Source organism: Lathamus discolor, chromosome 5, assembly GCF_037157495.1.
Source record: "Lathamus discolor isolate bLatDis1 chromosome 5, bLatDis1.hap1, whole genome shotgun sequence".
Taxonomy (NCBI): domain Eukaryota; kingdom Metazoa; phylum Chordata; class Aves; order Psittaciformes; family Psittacidae; genus Lathamus; species Lathamus discolor.
Window position 1 is genome coordinate 42,949,787 of NC_088888.1, and position 16,460 is coordinate 42,966,246.

Below are 16,460 nucleotides of genomic sequence, written 5' to 3' on the forward strand. Positions count from 1 at the left end.
TTTTGGATGACTTTTTTTTCATATTGCACTCTACAGCATTTATGCATTTGTAAATGGTCTGTGCCTCTGCTGGCTGTTTATTAGCACTTTCTTCCCTGAAAACATATAAACCTGGGTCTGCTTAAGAGCCAGAGCATATCACAGATGAGACTGTAGGCGTGGTGGCCAAAAAACAGAAGCTGGATAGGGTCAGGGACTGAACCTTGGGCCCACCCCTTTCTGCTTACTGCCGTTCTATTCTTCCCTTTACAAAGGAAACTACTGAACTTGGAAGGAAGACTCCGCATTTCCATAATCATGGCACTCTTTTCTTCCCTAACCCCAGTCTTTATAGCCCTTATATGTATTTTGATTGGGGTAATACTGAAGAAGACTAATGGAGAGAAAGAAAAACATGAGACTAAAAGCAGGCCTCTATCTTATCCATGGGTGGATGAAGATTTGAAAGATGGCACAGACCACCACTTAGAGGAAGAAGGTAAGGAAAAATTTATGCATCTGAACACTTTTGTTGTTTGAATTTTATCTGCTGATATGAATAAGGGAGATGCTATCTTCTGGACTTCTCTGTAGTGATAGTAATACATAGTGCTACACTGGTGCTGTGTCTTGAGCTTCTCATCTCCCTGGAAGGAGGCTGTCCCCAGGTTGTGTCACTCTTGATGTAAATCTCAATTTCCTCCAGATCTGGCATGTCAGAATGCAAAAGGAAAATGGATTTTCCAAGGCTTCTGTCTGTCGCTTTGCACAGCAAATATCAGATGTATGAGGGACAATGTAGGGAAAGAAAGGAGACACCGCTGAGGTCCCCCCACCTTTTTCCCAGGCCTCACTAATGTGAGCAAGGTGTAGACCTGAACAGAGAGTTTCTATCTGCAAGCTGATTTTGTAGTCTCATCCCGCTTTACCACCAAGTGCTACATATTTGGTCTCAGCACCCCTAGAAAAGTTGGAAGTGGGTTTCTCACACTTCTTACAGAAGTCTTTCATTTGTGACTTCTGAGGATGTCCATAAGAGTTTTAGCTGGATTGGAAGTGGGATCATTTGGGAGCTGAGTTGATCAAATATTTAAGAACAAAATATGGTAATGGTGCTGTTTACCCAGCTGCATATTTGAACCTGTATAGAATGCCTCTTTTTTTCAGTAGTGATTTCTGATGCACAGCTTGAACAAAAGTCTGAGCACAAAATCTGTCCTTCCTTCTTTTTGCTCCCTGACTGTCCTCCATAAGCTCCATTTATTTCTTTGTGAAATTAAAAACTTCATAGGAAAAGAAATTTGTAGATTTTTATCTTGCAGATAATGTAGGATTTTTTTTTTCTTTTAAAGCTAGTTTCAAAGGCTTTTTGTGTGTTTTTTGTCCCATAATGACACATTCTCTGTCTGCTTCTAGAAATCTTGAAACTTACATTGATTTTCTGCCCATAGACCTATTTCTAAGGACTGTTCTTTCTCTTTATTTCTCAGTGTTCAGTGTACTTTGTGTTAGTGTTCTTTATCAGTTTCCAGAAATAGTTGATACTCGGAACATTTTAAACCATGTTGACTATTTCCCAAGTATTCAAAAAGTCTTTAAAAATTACTTCATATGTTGTATCCTTCTTTGTTCAATGCAAAATAGATTCTCTATAAAATTACTCCATATTTCTTTTCTCACTAATAGCTTACTTGTTCATTTAAATTGCTGCAAACTAAAATTCCTGTGGATAGTTCAAGTTATAATCTATGAATTATCACTGACACATATCTTTGACTACAGCTGTTTCTATCAGTTAAAAAATTTAGATCCTCTAAACAACCCTAGTGACTCTTAGTAAGGAGCCTCACTGCCACAGCTCCATATGTAACATATTATTCTTTTAGGTCTTAGCTGTTTCCCTTTTACTCAGGTGCTAAATTCCAAACTGTACTAGTTTGCTATAACTCAGACGAGATGTATTTATTTTTAAATAAGACCTCTCTCAAGTTATCATGCCATCCAACGTGAAGTTAAGTTTTCTTGCTATGTAAAGAATCATCTTTCCCTTAATGGTGCGTGATTCAAACCAACATCTTTGCATATAGGCATGTCTTTAATTTCTAGAAAAATTAAAATAATTGCATCATGCTTAGGGAAGTTTTTCTTCAATTGTGGAGAGCCCAGCCTAAGTGAGAAGAGACTATGGTAAGGATCTGCTACTCTGCTAATGCTGTAATTAAGGATCAAAACATATTCACCTTGTCAGTGTTAAAATTTTCACTGACTGCACTAGATGCTGAAACAGAAACATGGATTTAAACAGAGATTTTCTTTCTAGAAAAGAATATTTTACCTGCTGTGTAAATTCTTCTACTGTACTAATGTATCTTACTTTATCAGAAAAGCTCATTTCTATTTTAATGTCTCAAGCTGGCTTGTGTTTAAAGATAAAGCTCCTTTGAAAAGCATTTGAGTTAGGTGAGACCAAACATTTTTAAGGTCTTATCTGAAGCTAGAATCCAGGGCTGCTGTAGGTGAACGAGTCGAATTTTGAACAGCCCCCTGACAGGAAGGGGTGGCTGAAGACCAAGTCTTTCAGTATGTTTCCATGACCAAGGTGAGAGTGCTTTGCCAAGAGAGTGAAGTGGTTGGTAAGAAAAACACTGAACTTACTCAGGCAACATCAGCCCCGTGAACATTCCCTGAAGTGGCACCAGCAGGGATGCTGCCCCTGAGAGGGGCATACCTTTGAGCAGCAAAGCATTCAATGTTATTAGATGAACTGCTTGGAGAGATTCAGTAGAGTCACTTATTAACAGTAAAGGTTGAAGGGGAGGGCCAAGTGCTCCCAAGCTTGTCTGTGTTATTGTTTCAGTAGCTGAAGAGAAGGATGTTTTTCAGAGCAGCCAGAAACCCAGTTCTTTGGTTAAGTGGAAAGCATTCACTCAGTCCATTTGTTTAGTGCTTTAACTGGCAGTACTTCAGATTTGTTTGCATACCCATCTGTCCTGTAACTTTTTCCTTCATTTACGAGATCCAGAATGAGAGATTGCTGTGCTGTGGATTGGCAAGAATGGGCTATGCGTGTGTTTATCTGGCTGTGGCAAGAATGGGCTATGCGTGTGTTTATCTGGCTGTGTCTTGCATTAGAGCATGTGTGGTTATCAGTTAGATACGGATGAAAAAGACATTTCTTCAGCCTTGTCTTGGATGAGGAATCACAAGGTTTGTCTTCTAGTGGTGGGCATCTAATCCCAAAGTGGTGATGCCTCATCTCCCACTGCTTCAGGTTTTCACAATTAGATCTCGTTTGTTGCAAAGACAAGTTCAGTCTTTAGCTCAGGGAGCTTATTGTATATTGGTCACTTTCTTGGTTGTATATTCAGATCAGTACAATTGACAGACAAGGTAAACACACAGTTTACAGTGCTGTGGAGAATGAGGTTGAATTTAATTTGTATCCTTGTTACCCTGGGGATCAGTTACAAAGATTAATAGCAAAGGCATTTTATTGCTGTGTATTTAGTTGTGGGGACTTTGGTGATGCACTCAAGGACTAGAAAGCAATATACAAAGGCCCAAAAGTTCCGTCTCTTCTGAAAGTGCGTTGCTTCTTGCTTGTGATACTTAGAATAGATGTCTCCCACTTAAAGGATTTCTCTCTGCAAGTTCAAAAGATTCCCATATATTTTATTACTACTACTCACATAAATGAGGTGGTAGCATTGAATTTTCCAATTCAATGACACTTCATACTTTGTGTCATTTAGGAACACAGGACTTATGTGGAGAAGATACATTATTGTATTATCGTATTATTTTCCAGCCCTGGTGTATATCCTCCTGTGGTTTATAGACAGCAAACAGATTACCTCTCAGCTTTCCTTTTACTACATAAACCAGCAAATCTCTTTATGAAACAGCTGCTCCATTCCTCTGAAGATCTTAAGAACCTTCTGCAACTATATTCCACTTTGAGGCAATTTTCACAATATTTTTGTGCTGGCTTTTTTCTTCCAGGGTCTGCCTCTTGATACTTCTTCTGCTTAGGATCCCTGATTAACTCTTGAGGTTTTCGGGATCAGCCTGCCAACCACTATTTATAACTCACTAGTAAGTCACTCCATCTCTGTTAGTCTGTGCACTCAGTTCAGGACTGGATTCAGGACTGGGATTCCTGTGGTGGCAGATTATGTAGTAGTCTGCCATTGATCAAGCCATAAAAGCAAGACCAGTTGCCCAGCATTTTAAGTCCAAAGATCTGAAAGCTGTCTTTATGTGTGTTTAATTTTTTTCTATGCATCGTGTCTTCACACTGGAAAAGAAGATTGGAGAGGAATTCTATGCATAGAAAGCAATTCCTTAGAGAAGAAACTGGAAGAGCTAGTTTGGAAAGTAAACACATTAGTCTTGACTTGAGGTTTCAGCTGAGGTTTCCCAAGGATCAGATTCAGGATCAACTGATAATACTATCAAGTGGTCGTTTCATAAAACCAAGAAGTGTGCAAGAGAAATTTCTTAATGACTTATAACTGGGAGCCAACAACAAAGGGAAGTGTCAGTATATATGCAATTAGTGGTCAACAGAAATTAAACGACAAGTCATTGTTTTCAGTGTATGTTATTAGATACTACTTATAAGAATTTTTGCTACACACTGGGGCAAAATGATTACATCGTTTGTAGGCTCATTATAACTTCCCATATGAACTGCTGAGAACAACACAAACATAATCCTAAAATGTATCCAGAGAGGAGTTTCTGATAGAGTTAGAGAAATAACACTTTTAAAGTGAGATTTCACTTGGGATGTCTGAGCCAAAACCTTTCCAGGTTTGCTTAAAAAGCAGGAAGACTGATGATTATTGTAATGTACAACAGAGTTCATGGCAATCTTTGGAATATTGGAAGGTAATAGACTGACTAGCAGGATGTCTGTTGTCCATCAAATGATGCAACACATGTGATGTAAACAAGACATTTGTAGTATTGTATAATGTGACCATACAAACAGGAATATGTCTAAACACAGCAATTAAAGATATAGAGAATATGCACTAAACAGATGGTGCTGATAATGATTTTAGCTTAGCATATGGATAATGTTAACTGCTAAGAATGAATGGTAGACACATGGTGTCAGAGAACAAATAATAGCTTAATTTATTAAAAAAATAATTAAATTGTCAGCTGGGTTTTGGCTTTGTGTGTCAGTTCTCTCACTTCTGGGCTCTCCTGCCTCAGCCAATATTCCCACTTTCGAGTGCATTAAGGTTTTTAAAGTTTTGCTTACAAAGCTTAGATATAGTGATTCTCTCAAGTCACCTCAACTTTGTCCTGTGTTCAGAATCTTTGAATGTAGATTTCTTTTTTCACCATGTTGTTAAGTTGAATGATCCTGACCACAAAGCAGTTTCACTTTTCACTTCTTTTCTTCTCTTCTATTTATATGATGGGGGAAAAAAAACCCCAAACCAAACGATTCAAAAGAAGTAAACAAACCTCTCAAAATTTAACTTGGCTTTACCTTGGGTAATACTGCAAGTTTTATACTTCCTGTCTTAGGAGGTGTAGGTTTCTGTGTTAACTAATCCCTTTCTTCCATTCCTAGTTGCCTATAGATCATTTAAGTGAGATATTTATTCAACCAATTACATTTGAGATGATTTTTATACTTCTTGATTTAGAGAAATGCCAAATTTCTCTGCTTCCGGATCCCTGAATTCCAGTCTGAGTTTTCCAGCTTAATTTTCCTTAATCCCTTTTGTTCCCCAAGTTCGTTCCCTTAAAAACTGAAAGTCACAGTTATATGCCTACTTTTCCTCAGCCTTTGATTCTGTCAATTAAACTGAATCAACTGATAATGTCACTTTAGTGGTGCCTTTTGGGGTTTTATTTTTGTAAGGTCCTCCCTTCTCACTGAAACCAAAGCAAAGAGAGTCACTGCACCAAGAGAAGAACAGGTTGTTTGATTAAGGTATTGGATGCTTCAGCTAGGAAGCCTGTTTTCTAGTATTATCTTAATATTTCCTCTTCATTCTATACCTAGAAAATTATGCTTCTGATGGATACTTAATAACAATGATGTAGTTGAGGCAATGTGTCTCTATTAAAAGTGTGTCCTGATCTGATGTGACCTTGGGGGCCTCTGTAGGCTTCACACTATCACAGAAGACAGTGTATCTCAAAAACCAAGCCTTTTTTTATACATGTGTCCTGGGTTCAGCAGTAGCAGTCATTTTTCTCCTTCTTAGTAACTGGTGCAGCGCGGTGTTTTTGACTCTCAGCCTGGGAACAGCGCTGATAACACCGATGTTTTTAGTTGCTGCTCAGTAATGTTTACTCTGACCAAGGACTTTCTGAGTCTCATGCTCTGCCAGGGAGGAGGGGAAGCCGGGAGGAAGCAGAGACAGGACACCTGACCCAAACTAGCCAAAGGGGTATTCCATACCACAGCACGTCAGGCCCAGTATAGAAACTGGGGGCAGTTACCCGGAAGGGCTAGATCACTGCTCTGGTCAGGCCGGGTATTGGTTGGTGGGTGGTGAGCAGTTGTATTCTCTTCCCTTGTCATTTCCCTTATCATTATCATTGGTGGTAGCAGCAGTGATTTGTGTTATACCTTAGTTACTGGGCTGTTCTTATCTCAAGCAGTGGGAGTAACATTCTTTCGATTCGCCTCCGTGTCCCTCTGGGAGCGGGGGGAGGAAGCTTGGGGAGTGAGCGAGCAGCTGTGTGGTTCTGAGTTGCCTGCTGGGCTTAAACCACAGCAACATGCTACTTTTTATTTCTTTACAGTCTACCACAACATCTATTATTTCTTATTTTTGAATTGATATGCTTCCTGCACAAGTCAAAGCAGGTACTGCTATTGTTATTGCATCTTCATTCTTCCCTCCCTGTCACGTTTTGTCCTGTACAGGCACTTATAGCTCATCCAGTGTGCTGTCTAGGCCTCTGCACTGAACTGGCAACAAGCAACATCTTCTCTGGATTAAGCACATCACCTGAGTGAGTTCTCTGACTACTGTTCTCACCCATATAAGTAATTTAATCTTGCACTTCTTCATTCTGTTCTTCAACATTCATGTATGTATTGATGGTTTATCACCTACTTGACTTTCCTCTCCTTGTGTTTCAAAACCAGGTACAGAGATTACACAAATTTCCTCCATCCTTTGTTCTGATTTGCCAAATCTTCTTTCTAAAGATTTTCAGTATTTTATAGACTAGTCTTCATATCTCTAACTTGAAATGATTTCCTTCTTTTTGAACTTTGATAAAAACCTCATCACAAGAAAGTAAATAGTGAGAGCACATAAAGACTCTTGTGACCTGAAGTGAGTTTTAATTGACTGTTTCTTGGCTAGAAATAGTCTATTTCCCAGGACACTCAACACTGTAAACTTGTGAAATAGGTAGGGATGATCATCTTGGCACATTGTTATAAGCATAAATAGTATAGTCTGACCTGAGTTTTTTCACCAGGACACTAATCCAATACCTACTTTCAGTATAGTTTTCTGGTCAGGTTCTGCCTTCCAATAGACAATACACAACCTCAGCTGATTTCAGGAAGTTTTTTTGTTGTCATAAGGAAAATATTTCTCCCATTTAGAAACTACTCTCACATGAGTACATATGGCAAAAATTAACATGTGTATCATTCTGTGTAACTGCTAAATCTCAGTTAAGTTCAGCAATGAATATCTTTGCTGTAGTTTCAGTACTGCTATACAAGATGGTTTGGGAGGGAGAATTAGTTTTGTTGGACCAATAAAGACAGTTGTAGGAGGCCAGCTAGCTTCCAGACCTGTAAGTCCTTTGCGAGGAGATTGCAGGAGAGGCTATGTCCCAAAGCTTGCTGATTTTCCATCTTGTCTATGTCAGTGGACACCTTCTGAATTTCTCTACTGGCCAGACAGTTCTCAGCCAAGTCAGAAAAGGTTGATGAGTTGCCTTCTCCCTAGTCCTTATTTTTTCCCTTAGGGTTTTATACTTTTCTGGGTCACCACTTTTTCTCTGAAATACTTTGGCTGCCAGCTATCACTCTCTTGACTTCTGTCTGTGGAAGGTTTCGCATACTGGCTTTTACCAGTTTAACTTAGTGGTCCTTGAAAACGACATCATATAGTAACATGCACAGCATGGAATGGGTGGAAAAATTGCAGAGTTTTAAACATCTCCCTGCCTTACCTCTCTAGCTACCCTACCACTCCAAAACATGTAGGATGTTGAACACTGGGCCCCCAGCAGCAGCTCTTTCCCTCAGCATCCTATTGCACCACACTACTTGCTAGCGTAAACATAGCCTTTTACCTCTGTGGTATTCCTTTCAGTGAGTGTGGAGGAGGAAGAGCAAAAAAAAAATAGGGGTGTGAAAGTTTCTGAAAGAGAATATCACCGGAATCCTAGCAAAGGGGCAAATCTTAGACAGTCAGTTGGCATTGAATAGTAAATAATTTGCTTTACTAAGTCTAAACCACAAAGAGAACACTAGGAAGAGGCATCCTTTTCCTTTTTCAGTTTGAGTGTGCAAGATGGCCACAAAAATAATTTTTACAATGGGTCACTGCTTCCCATTACCCTGGAGTCAGGTCCTTGCAGACTGTGACTGAGAGTGCTTAATGCAGGCATGAAATGCTAAACAAAACAGATTTTCTGGGTGACTTCTTTGTATGCAAAATGAAATGTAAGTTATTTAGGGACCAGAATAACTCCGTTTAGACTCAACATATGACACTGGATGTATTGCAGTCTCTTTCACATGCTGAGCCGCACTTGTGAATATTTCACTGCTGTTTGTAAAATGAACAAAAAATCAGCTTGGTCTCTAAGGCAACTGCGTGCTACTAAAACACAGAAATAATTGCTGTTTGAATTTGCACTGGAGATTGCTATGATTCCAGAATAATAGCTTAACGGTGACTGAAAAAGAACTGGAATATTTTTTCCTGACTCAGCCCTCTGTGGCAGATTGCTCAATACTATTGACTGGTCAAAATGTAAAGTTTAAATGGCTTTAGCTTCCGCATCATAGTTGCAAAAAATGCTATCCCTGCTGTTTCTAGGAATGTAGGAGAGAAAGAGGAGATCTCAGAGACAACAGAAGTGGTATTAAAAAAAACCCCAAAGAGACAGTTTTCAGTGAAATGAGGAACCATTTTGAGTTCTTAAATGAAAGAGAAGAAACATGATACCCTACATTTGATATGTTGTTATCCTAAGTATAGATGCCTGTCATCCATTTCCCCCTATGCTGAAAGTATCATGAAACCGAAGAACTTAACCACAAAGTCATATTTGCGAGCCTAAACTTGTGCTTCTGCTATGAAACATGAATATGGAAAAAACTGACATTCAGCTCTTCAGAGGAGATTTTACATCTATTGATTGTTAAGTCCCCTTTTTAATGTCAGTGATTTAATTTTTTTCTGATTAGACTGCTCAGAAAGGGACACACATGTTTGCATTTACTGATTGAGAAAAGTGGGCTGAAGGTTTGGCCACCTTTTCACCACTGTTTCAACCTGTAACCCGTTTTTACAGGCAGGCCTTCAGACTGAAGTGGAGAGGACCATATCTTCTTTGTGGATCACACTTACTACAGCCAGCTAGGACCCGCTTCCCTCTTGGTATTTAAACAACATGTTTATTCAGTAGCTGAAGCGAGGGATCAATGGGTTGCATCAACTGCAACCTCAGACTTTGTCTTTATAGCAGTATAGAAGCGGAATGTATGCCAGTGCAGGCCAAAGTGCTTTATGGTGGTGAATGCCAAAGATATAAATGGTGTTCTCCAGAGGTAAACAAAAGAATTCCTAACCACTTTTGTTTTCTCGTAGAGGTGGATGAAGAGTGGCAAGGACCTGAGGAAAATGTTGCCCATGTCCCCTTCTCTGCGGAGCACTACACTGAGGCTGAAATGATTAGAAGGTCAAAGATGTTTTATGAGCTTCTTAATAAGAGGCGGTCTGTCAGGTTTCTTAGTGATGAGCCGGTCCCCAGGGAGGTTATCGATAATGTCATCAGAACAGCAGGTATGGTACCAAGTGGTTCAAGGTCTGAAAAAAGAGGATCAGCATTGCTGTTCAATGGTGTAAAAGTGATGTGGAAAAGCCAAGGGAATTGGCATTTAGCTTATGGTTCTCCTAGTTTCACCTGTAGCCATAATGCGTGAGCACCTGTTGATTGATCGGAAATTACTCACCTTGAACAACTACGTTTGGTTTGGTTTTTTCCAAACAAATCAATGAAATTGTCTCAGCCATAAATGGTTGACATAAATGGTTAGGGTTTACTAGGGGAAAGAAGTTTCAGTCTAGAACAAAAAACTTTTCCCGTCCTTTCAAATCAGTTCCAGGCCCCTCTTGCATACGGCCAGAGTGTTACGATGAGGACCCTAATGGAGGTTATTTAACTGAATGTCAGATTTTTTTTTTTTTTTTTTTTTTGAGAATTCATGGGTTTCAGGTCATTACTGTCATGTCCTGGACTAATCTCATCTCTGCTTTAGTAACACAGACTTCAGCCAGGAGTGGGTTTGACCCTTATTTCTCTTACTCTATGAACCAGCTACTGCTAATATAGAAAATACTAGAGAAACTATATAGAAAACTTTAGAGAAATGTTCAGTAGCCTCTAGCAGGATTAACAATACAGACATTTTTAGCATTTGAGGTACGTTGTTTTCCCATTAAAAACTGTAAGCAGCTTTGTTACTGCACTGTAACGAGTCTCCATCTTCCTTTAATTAGCTGGGACTCATTAAAACACTGAGCATGTTTTGGCAAATGCAGCATAGCGAACAAGCCTGGAGTGCAGATGAAGTACTTAGTAACCCTGAAAGCTTTGGGCTGTGTAGAGAAAAAGAAAACAAAGCAAAGCATAAATGTCATCAGTTCTTAGGCAAACCTGAGAAGATTCGAGGTTCACAATATAAACACATTTTAATATAAAAGGTAGTTCAAGCTGCTTATTCAGTATTTCTCAAACTGAAATCAGTGCTTAGGTAAGCAAACATCATATGTGTTCAAGACCTTCAGATATTTTTTATATGTGTATGAGGGGCTAGAGAGATCTAAATAGTTTTCTTATCTGTCAGCCTGCAGAGATAACTATACCTTTCAGTTTCTGTCTTTCATCCTCTAGGCTGTTAAAATATTCTCCAATGATGTTGATGTGTAACAAGAAGGGCTGAATGAGCAAGTGCAGATTTAATATGTGCACACCTACATACACCAGCTGTCCCTGGGACAACAAACTCAAACCTGTATGCTATATGGCAGATGTCAGCATTGTGCAGCTCCTCATCTTTGTCAGTCAGCAACAGATTCCTGGGGTGGTCACTTAGCCTTGTTTCCCTGAAAGCCATTAGCTTTGCCCTTCAGCTAAAATTATGTCTCAGAGTTGGATGCATAGTCAGACCGTGTGTTGCTTTTGTTATAGCACTTTGCAATATCATTACTGTGTCCATATATTGCACCATAATGCTACCTCATTGGAACAACCACAAAGGAATTTATACATCCCTGATTTTGGTTTCTTGTAAGATGGCTGTAAGAAAGTACCAACCTCTGTTGTTGAATTGGGACTTCCCAGTCTTTGAGAAAGAAATGGACAGGATTGTCTGCCAAAATTTATCGCAGTCCTCTTTTTAACCTGATTCATCCACTTGCTTTGCCATTGCTCAGCCTGAGGGCCCTTGTGGAAAAGCTGATACCTCTCACTGCACACCCTCCTTCCTGGGTTTTCATCTTTGCCTGTTTTGTACGAAGGTACTTCACCCAGTGGAGCACACACTGAGCCCTGGACCTTTGTGGTAGTGCAAGATCCATATTTAAAACATAAGATTCGTGAGATTGTAGAAGAAGAAGAAGAAATCAACTACAAAAAAAGGATGGGAGACAGATGGGTTAATGACCTGAAAAGACTGAGGTACAAAAAATTCAGTGAGCTAAGCGGTTTGAAGGGAGCTGTGTTTTAGTCTAGGAAAAACTATATTGGGAATTTTCAGGCAGACTTTCACCCTCCATCCCAACTTAATTTCAGGAAGGGGGGTGGGGGTGTGTGGAAATAACAAAGCTGAAAAATATCCAGCTTACTTTTTAAAACCTTTGCTTGTGATGAAGTGATAAAAGAAGCTTGTCTTGAATTCTCCTAGTATCCTTTTCCATTTCTTCCTCCCTCTCACTTTTAATTTATTTCTAAGATTCATGTGGGAAAGAAAAACTTAAAAATACATGTAGAATCCTGCCTTGGTGGCTGGTGTGTAAAATTGCCTCCAGTAAAAGGGATTATACGTTTTCCATCTTGAAACTTTTCCAAGCGTTTGGCTCCATTGTTATTTTTTTTTTCCTATGTAACCTCTGCTGTCACAATGCTTGTCCCAATTTTTTTCTGCTGTTTTCCAAAAAATGAAGCTCCCTAAGTTGTTGGGATCCTTGCTGCCAGCTAAGGTAACCCCACAACTTGCCCCTGTGCAAGTGCTGAATTATGCAGTATTTCATTGTTCCAAAGTCTGATTTGCTTAACTTCACACAATGGGAAGATGTCTCCTGAGCTTTGGCTTGTCAAATGAAGCATGTGCATAAAGCTTGAAACTATATTTAGGTTTATACCTCAGACCAAGAAGGTTTGGATTTTTCTGCTAGCAGTTTTCCCTAAAATCATGAAAAAGTTGTCACTGCTGGTAACAGGTGAACCTGCAAGTCTGCAAAATCCCGGGAATTAAACAATTTCAAGGGCAAATGCTTGTGAGGCCAGTTCATAAATAAGAGGTTAAGACCTACCTTCTATTTTTATGCAGTTTCACTCTCGAGAGTGGGCGCATCAACTGCTCAGCTGAATCTGCTGAAATAGAGAACTTTGTTCAAGCTTTTTCTTTTTGTCAGAAATGTTTTTATTTAAGTTGATACTACTTAATCCTTCATAATAAGTGTTCTAAGCTTTAGTTTACTGCTGTAATTGTCCCATGCCTTTAGTGTCCCTTTGCAGATTGTAAATGTGACTTACAGGAAAGTGCAAAGGTTGCAAAATAAATGTCTTAAGCATTACTCTTTTGCAGAACAAACTGGATCAAAGAGTACTTGGACACTGCTCCATATCTGATCCTCATTTTCAAGCAGGTATATGGGTGGCTTCCCAATGGCAAAAAGAAGACCCACTACTACAATGAAATCAGTGTTTCTATTGCCTGTGGTATCCTGCTTGCTGCACTGCAGGTATGCTGACAGAACAGACATACTGGGAATCAGTATATTGGTTTGGATTACATACCAAGACTATTTTGCCCAAATGAGGGTGGAGCCCAATTTAGATTTTAACATTATCAGTCTTCTGGATTACTCCAATTCCTGAAGCTACATCTTAGTTTTGAGTTTTAAAGTTATTCTGCACGCGTCTATGTCTGAGAAGGCGATTCCTATTCTCTGGTTAACAGGAACAAAAACATAATGAAGCTTACTTCCAGAGTTGTCACTCTGCTTCTGGCACAAGCTTTAGCTCCTGTGGTTTCTGTCTTGTGCTAACAGGGCTGACAGGGTCTGCAGACTACCCTAGCACAGCTGCACAGTGCCACACTGTCCCCTTCTTTTCAGGAATCCCTAAAAAAATGGCTTGACCCCAAATCATTTTCAGTTCATAGTGCTGAAAAAAAATCAGGGACATATTTCACAGAAGAAGCTGTACTATTTCAATCAGTCTTTCTGAGGCATTTCCGAAAGTGAACTGATTTCTAAAGCTCAGCATGTTTGACACCAGTCAGTGGATTTTCTCAGTGGTTTCTCCATGTTCAGTTCTGCGTGTTGCATCTGATGTACTCACACAAGTGTTTAAATAGTGAAACTATTCCAATAGTTAACTTGGCCTGTCAGCAGGATAACAGCAAGGTGCCACCTGTTATGTCAGACCTGTTTCCTGCCAGGAACTGACATTTCTCCTCCATTCTGAGTGACACTTGCTTTTCCGCATTGCTGCTCCTTGGGGGGATCTTCAGATACGCGAAATCTAAGAAGTGAGCAAGCAGTGCAGAAGCACATTGCTGCGGTGTTGCTGCTCTGCAGTTGCACAGTGCTCTGTATTGTCCCTCCATGGAGCTGGCAGCAAAGGGAGTGCACAGGGAATGGGGCAGAACTAACACTATGTCACTAGTGCCTTAGTCAGAAACAGTAGGGCTGACAAGGAGAGCCAGCCCATCATCAGGTGGGATTTCTGAGGCTCCCTGTGGACTGATAGGCTCCTTAGTGCTGCCTCTTTCCCAACTCCTAGAAATTAATTGACACCACTAGTGTAGTGAAAGTAGAATGATGTATCTGCCAGGGAAACAAATAGATCCTTAAGACTTTTAGTACAAAAAAGTGTGGTAAATTGTAAAAACGGGTTTGGGGGGTTGGACTAGATGACCTCCAGAGGTCGTTTCCAAATCTAACAACTCTGATCCTGTGAAAAGATATAGTGCCATGGACACATGATATTCAGCACCACCACTATTAGCTCTTCTCTTCAGAAGATTGTAGAGATCACTTAACACGAGAAGCCCATTGCCTGAGCGCTTTTCCCTGGCTGACTTCTATATCTCAAAGCCTGTAGCCGTGGGCCCCCCATTACAGTGAACACTGCAGACAGAGTCCTGCTGTACAGCACACAAACATTTCAGGCAGAATTTGCCATTGTTGTACTTCTCTGTAAGCAAAACAGGCATCTTTTTGTGGTACTGTTGAGGCTATTAGTAAATCAGATGCTCTAAAGCCTGCAGCAGAGTCTAACACAGCAGCTTTTCTGGGCTAATCAATAGGAGAATGTGTAAAGGTTCTGTATGAAATAATGGATACAAATACAGAGTGCAGACCTCTGTCTCATTCTGTTGCTGTCTGTCTTGCTGCAGAACGTGGGTCTGTACACAGTGACCTCCACACCTCTCAACTGTGGCCCCCAACTCCGGGTGCTGCTCCAGCGCCCGGCAAACGAGAAGCTACTCTTATTGCTCCCGGTTGGCTATCCCAAGAAAGATGCTACTGTGCCTGCACTGACCCGAAAGCCGCTGGAAGACATCATGGTAGTCATGTGAACCCAGTGCCACTAGGAAGAAGCACATTCCTACTGATAGCTTGTAACCAGCAGCCCACTGAAGTTGTCACTGCTGTTTCTGTGTATCATCCTCCTATGTCACTGCTGTTCTGGCAGTTTACACCTGTATTCCTCTTAGTGCTAGTAATCTACCAATAGCATTGAGCAGTCAAGCACCATGCATTTTTCAGATGCTATTATCAATGAGACCAGGCAGTTGTTCCAGGGGACGCGTACAATGGCATTTAAATGACATTCATCACTCGATTATCCTTATGCATTGTAGGGATAAATCTTTACTTGAACGTTTATTTTCCTTATACTTTCATGATTGTCATTACCCAGCTATTTTCACTTCAGAATTTTAATGGAGGTTGTATTAAAAGATATAAAAGTTCAAACTTTGCTGTCTTATCTTGATCAGTGTGTGCTCCCCTTCCCCTTCACTGTGTTCAGTTCTGCATAGGAGGAAGCTATTTTGCTCATATATAGTAGCATTTTCCCTACTTGACTGATCTAAAACCCCCTTGCCTACACCAGGCTTTCTTAAACTATTGCTTGTACAGGAGTCTTTTTCTGGGGGAGATCTAGTAGGATCAAGATGTCCAAGTAATTTCCTTGTTACCACTTATTTATACATGTTCCACGCACAGTTAGATCATATGGCAGCTATCTAATGTGCTCCCTGTATTTGCTACTTCTGCTGGAAGCAGCCCAGAGAAAACTACTATTCTAAACATCCTATTTATACATACAAATATACCAGTTTAACACCCTGGATTTTAAAATGCTTTAGAGACCCTGACACATGAGAGATGCTTTCATGTCACACCAAGTCAGGTATATTTAGGTTTAAAACTGCTTCCTACAAAGGCAATGCTCTATACTAAAAGCCCTGTCTACATGCAGGATGTGGCTGGGCGCTAGTGCGAATTGCTCGCTGGAAGGATGGACGCTGCCGATGCCTGCGCTGGCAGAGCCCCCTCGTGGGGTTGTGGTTCCTGCCGGCTCTGCCCGCAGCGCAAGATGGGAACGCTGAAATCAGAGATGTCAGCCCCTGAAGCCGTCTCTGTTCTGTGGAATCCTTTCCCACCCTGTTCTCTGCTGCATGTAACGTCAGGCAAATTTGGTCAGATTGGCTTCAGCTTTCTTTGGGTGTTGCTTGAGTTAACTTGCTGTGTCTTGTCTGAAGTCAGTCCTATCTGCTGTCTGTTAAGCAAGTGGAGGGGATAATTTGCAGAGGTGCAGGGGTGTAAATACCTCCGTCACCCAATGAGAAAAACTATTTTTCTCTTCAGCAGACCATTTTGCTGGTGCCTAGTAGGCATGACCATGTGTTCACCTGTTTTACTAGACCCATTTCAAATCCTCAGCAGTACAGCAATGACAGGAAGAGTTTCCTGTGCAGACCGAGTCTGAAATGAGCTTTTATA

At 40.4% G+C, this 16,460-nt stretch overlaps 1 protein-coding gene across 1 annotated transcript; it reads left to right on the top strand.

Annotated features, from left to right (window-relative positions):
* The first annotated feature begins 218 nt into the window (after positions 1 to 218).
* IYD (iodotyrosine deiodinase) lies at positions 219 to 15,428 on the top strand. The gene is made up of 5 exons (XM_065679088.1): positions 219 to 478; positions 9,807 to 10,001; positions 11,739 to 11,898; positions 13,028 to 13,184; positions 14,846 to 15,428. Exons 1-5 carry the CDS (start codon positions 298 to 300, stop codon positions 15,026 to 15,028), a joined length of 876 nt encoding a protein of 291 aa, XP_065535160.1. The 5' UTR covers positions 219 to 297; the 3' UTR covers positions 15,029 to 15,428.
* The last annotated feature ends 1,032 nt before the right edge of the window (positions 15,429 to 16,460 follow it).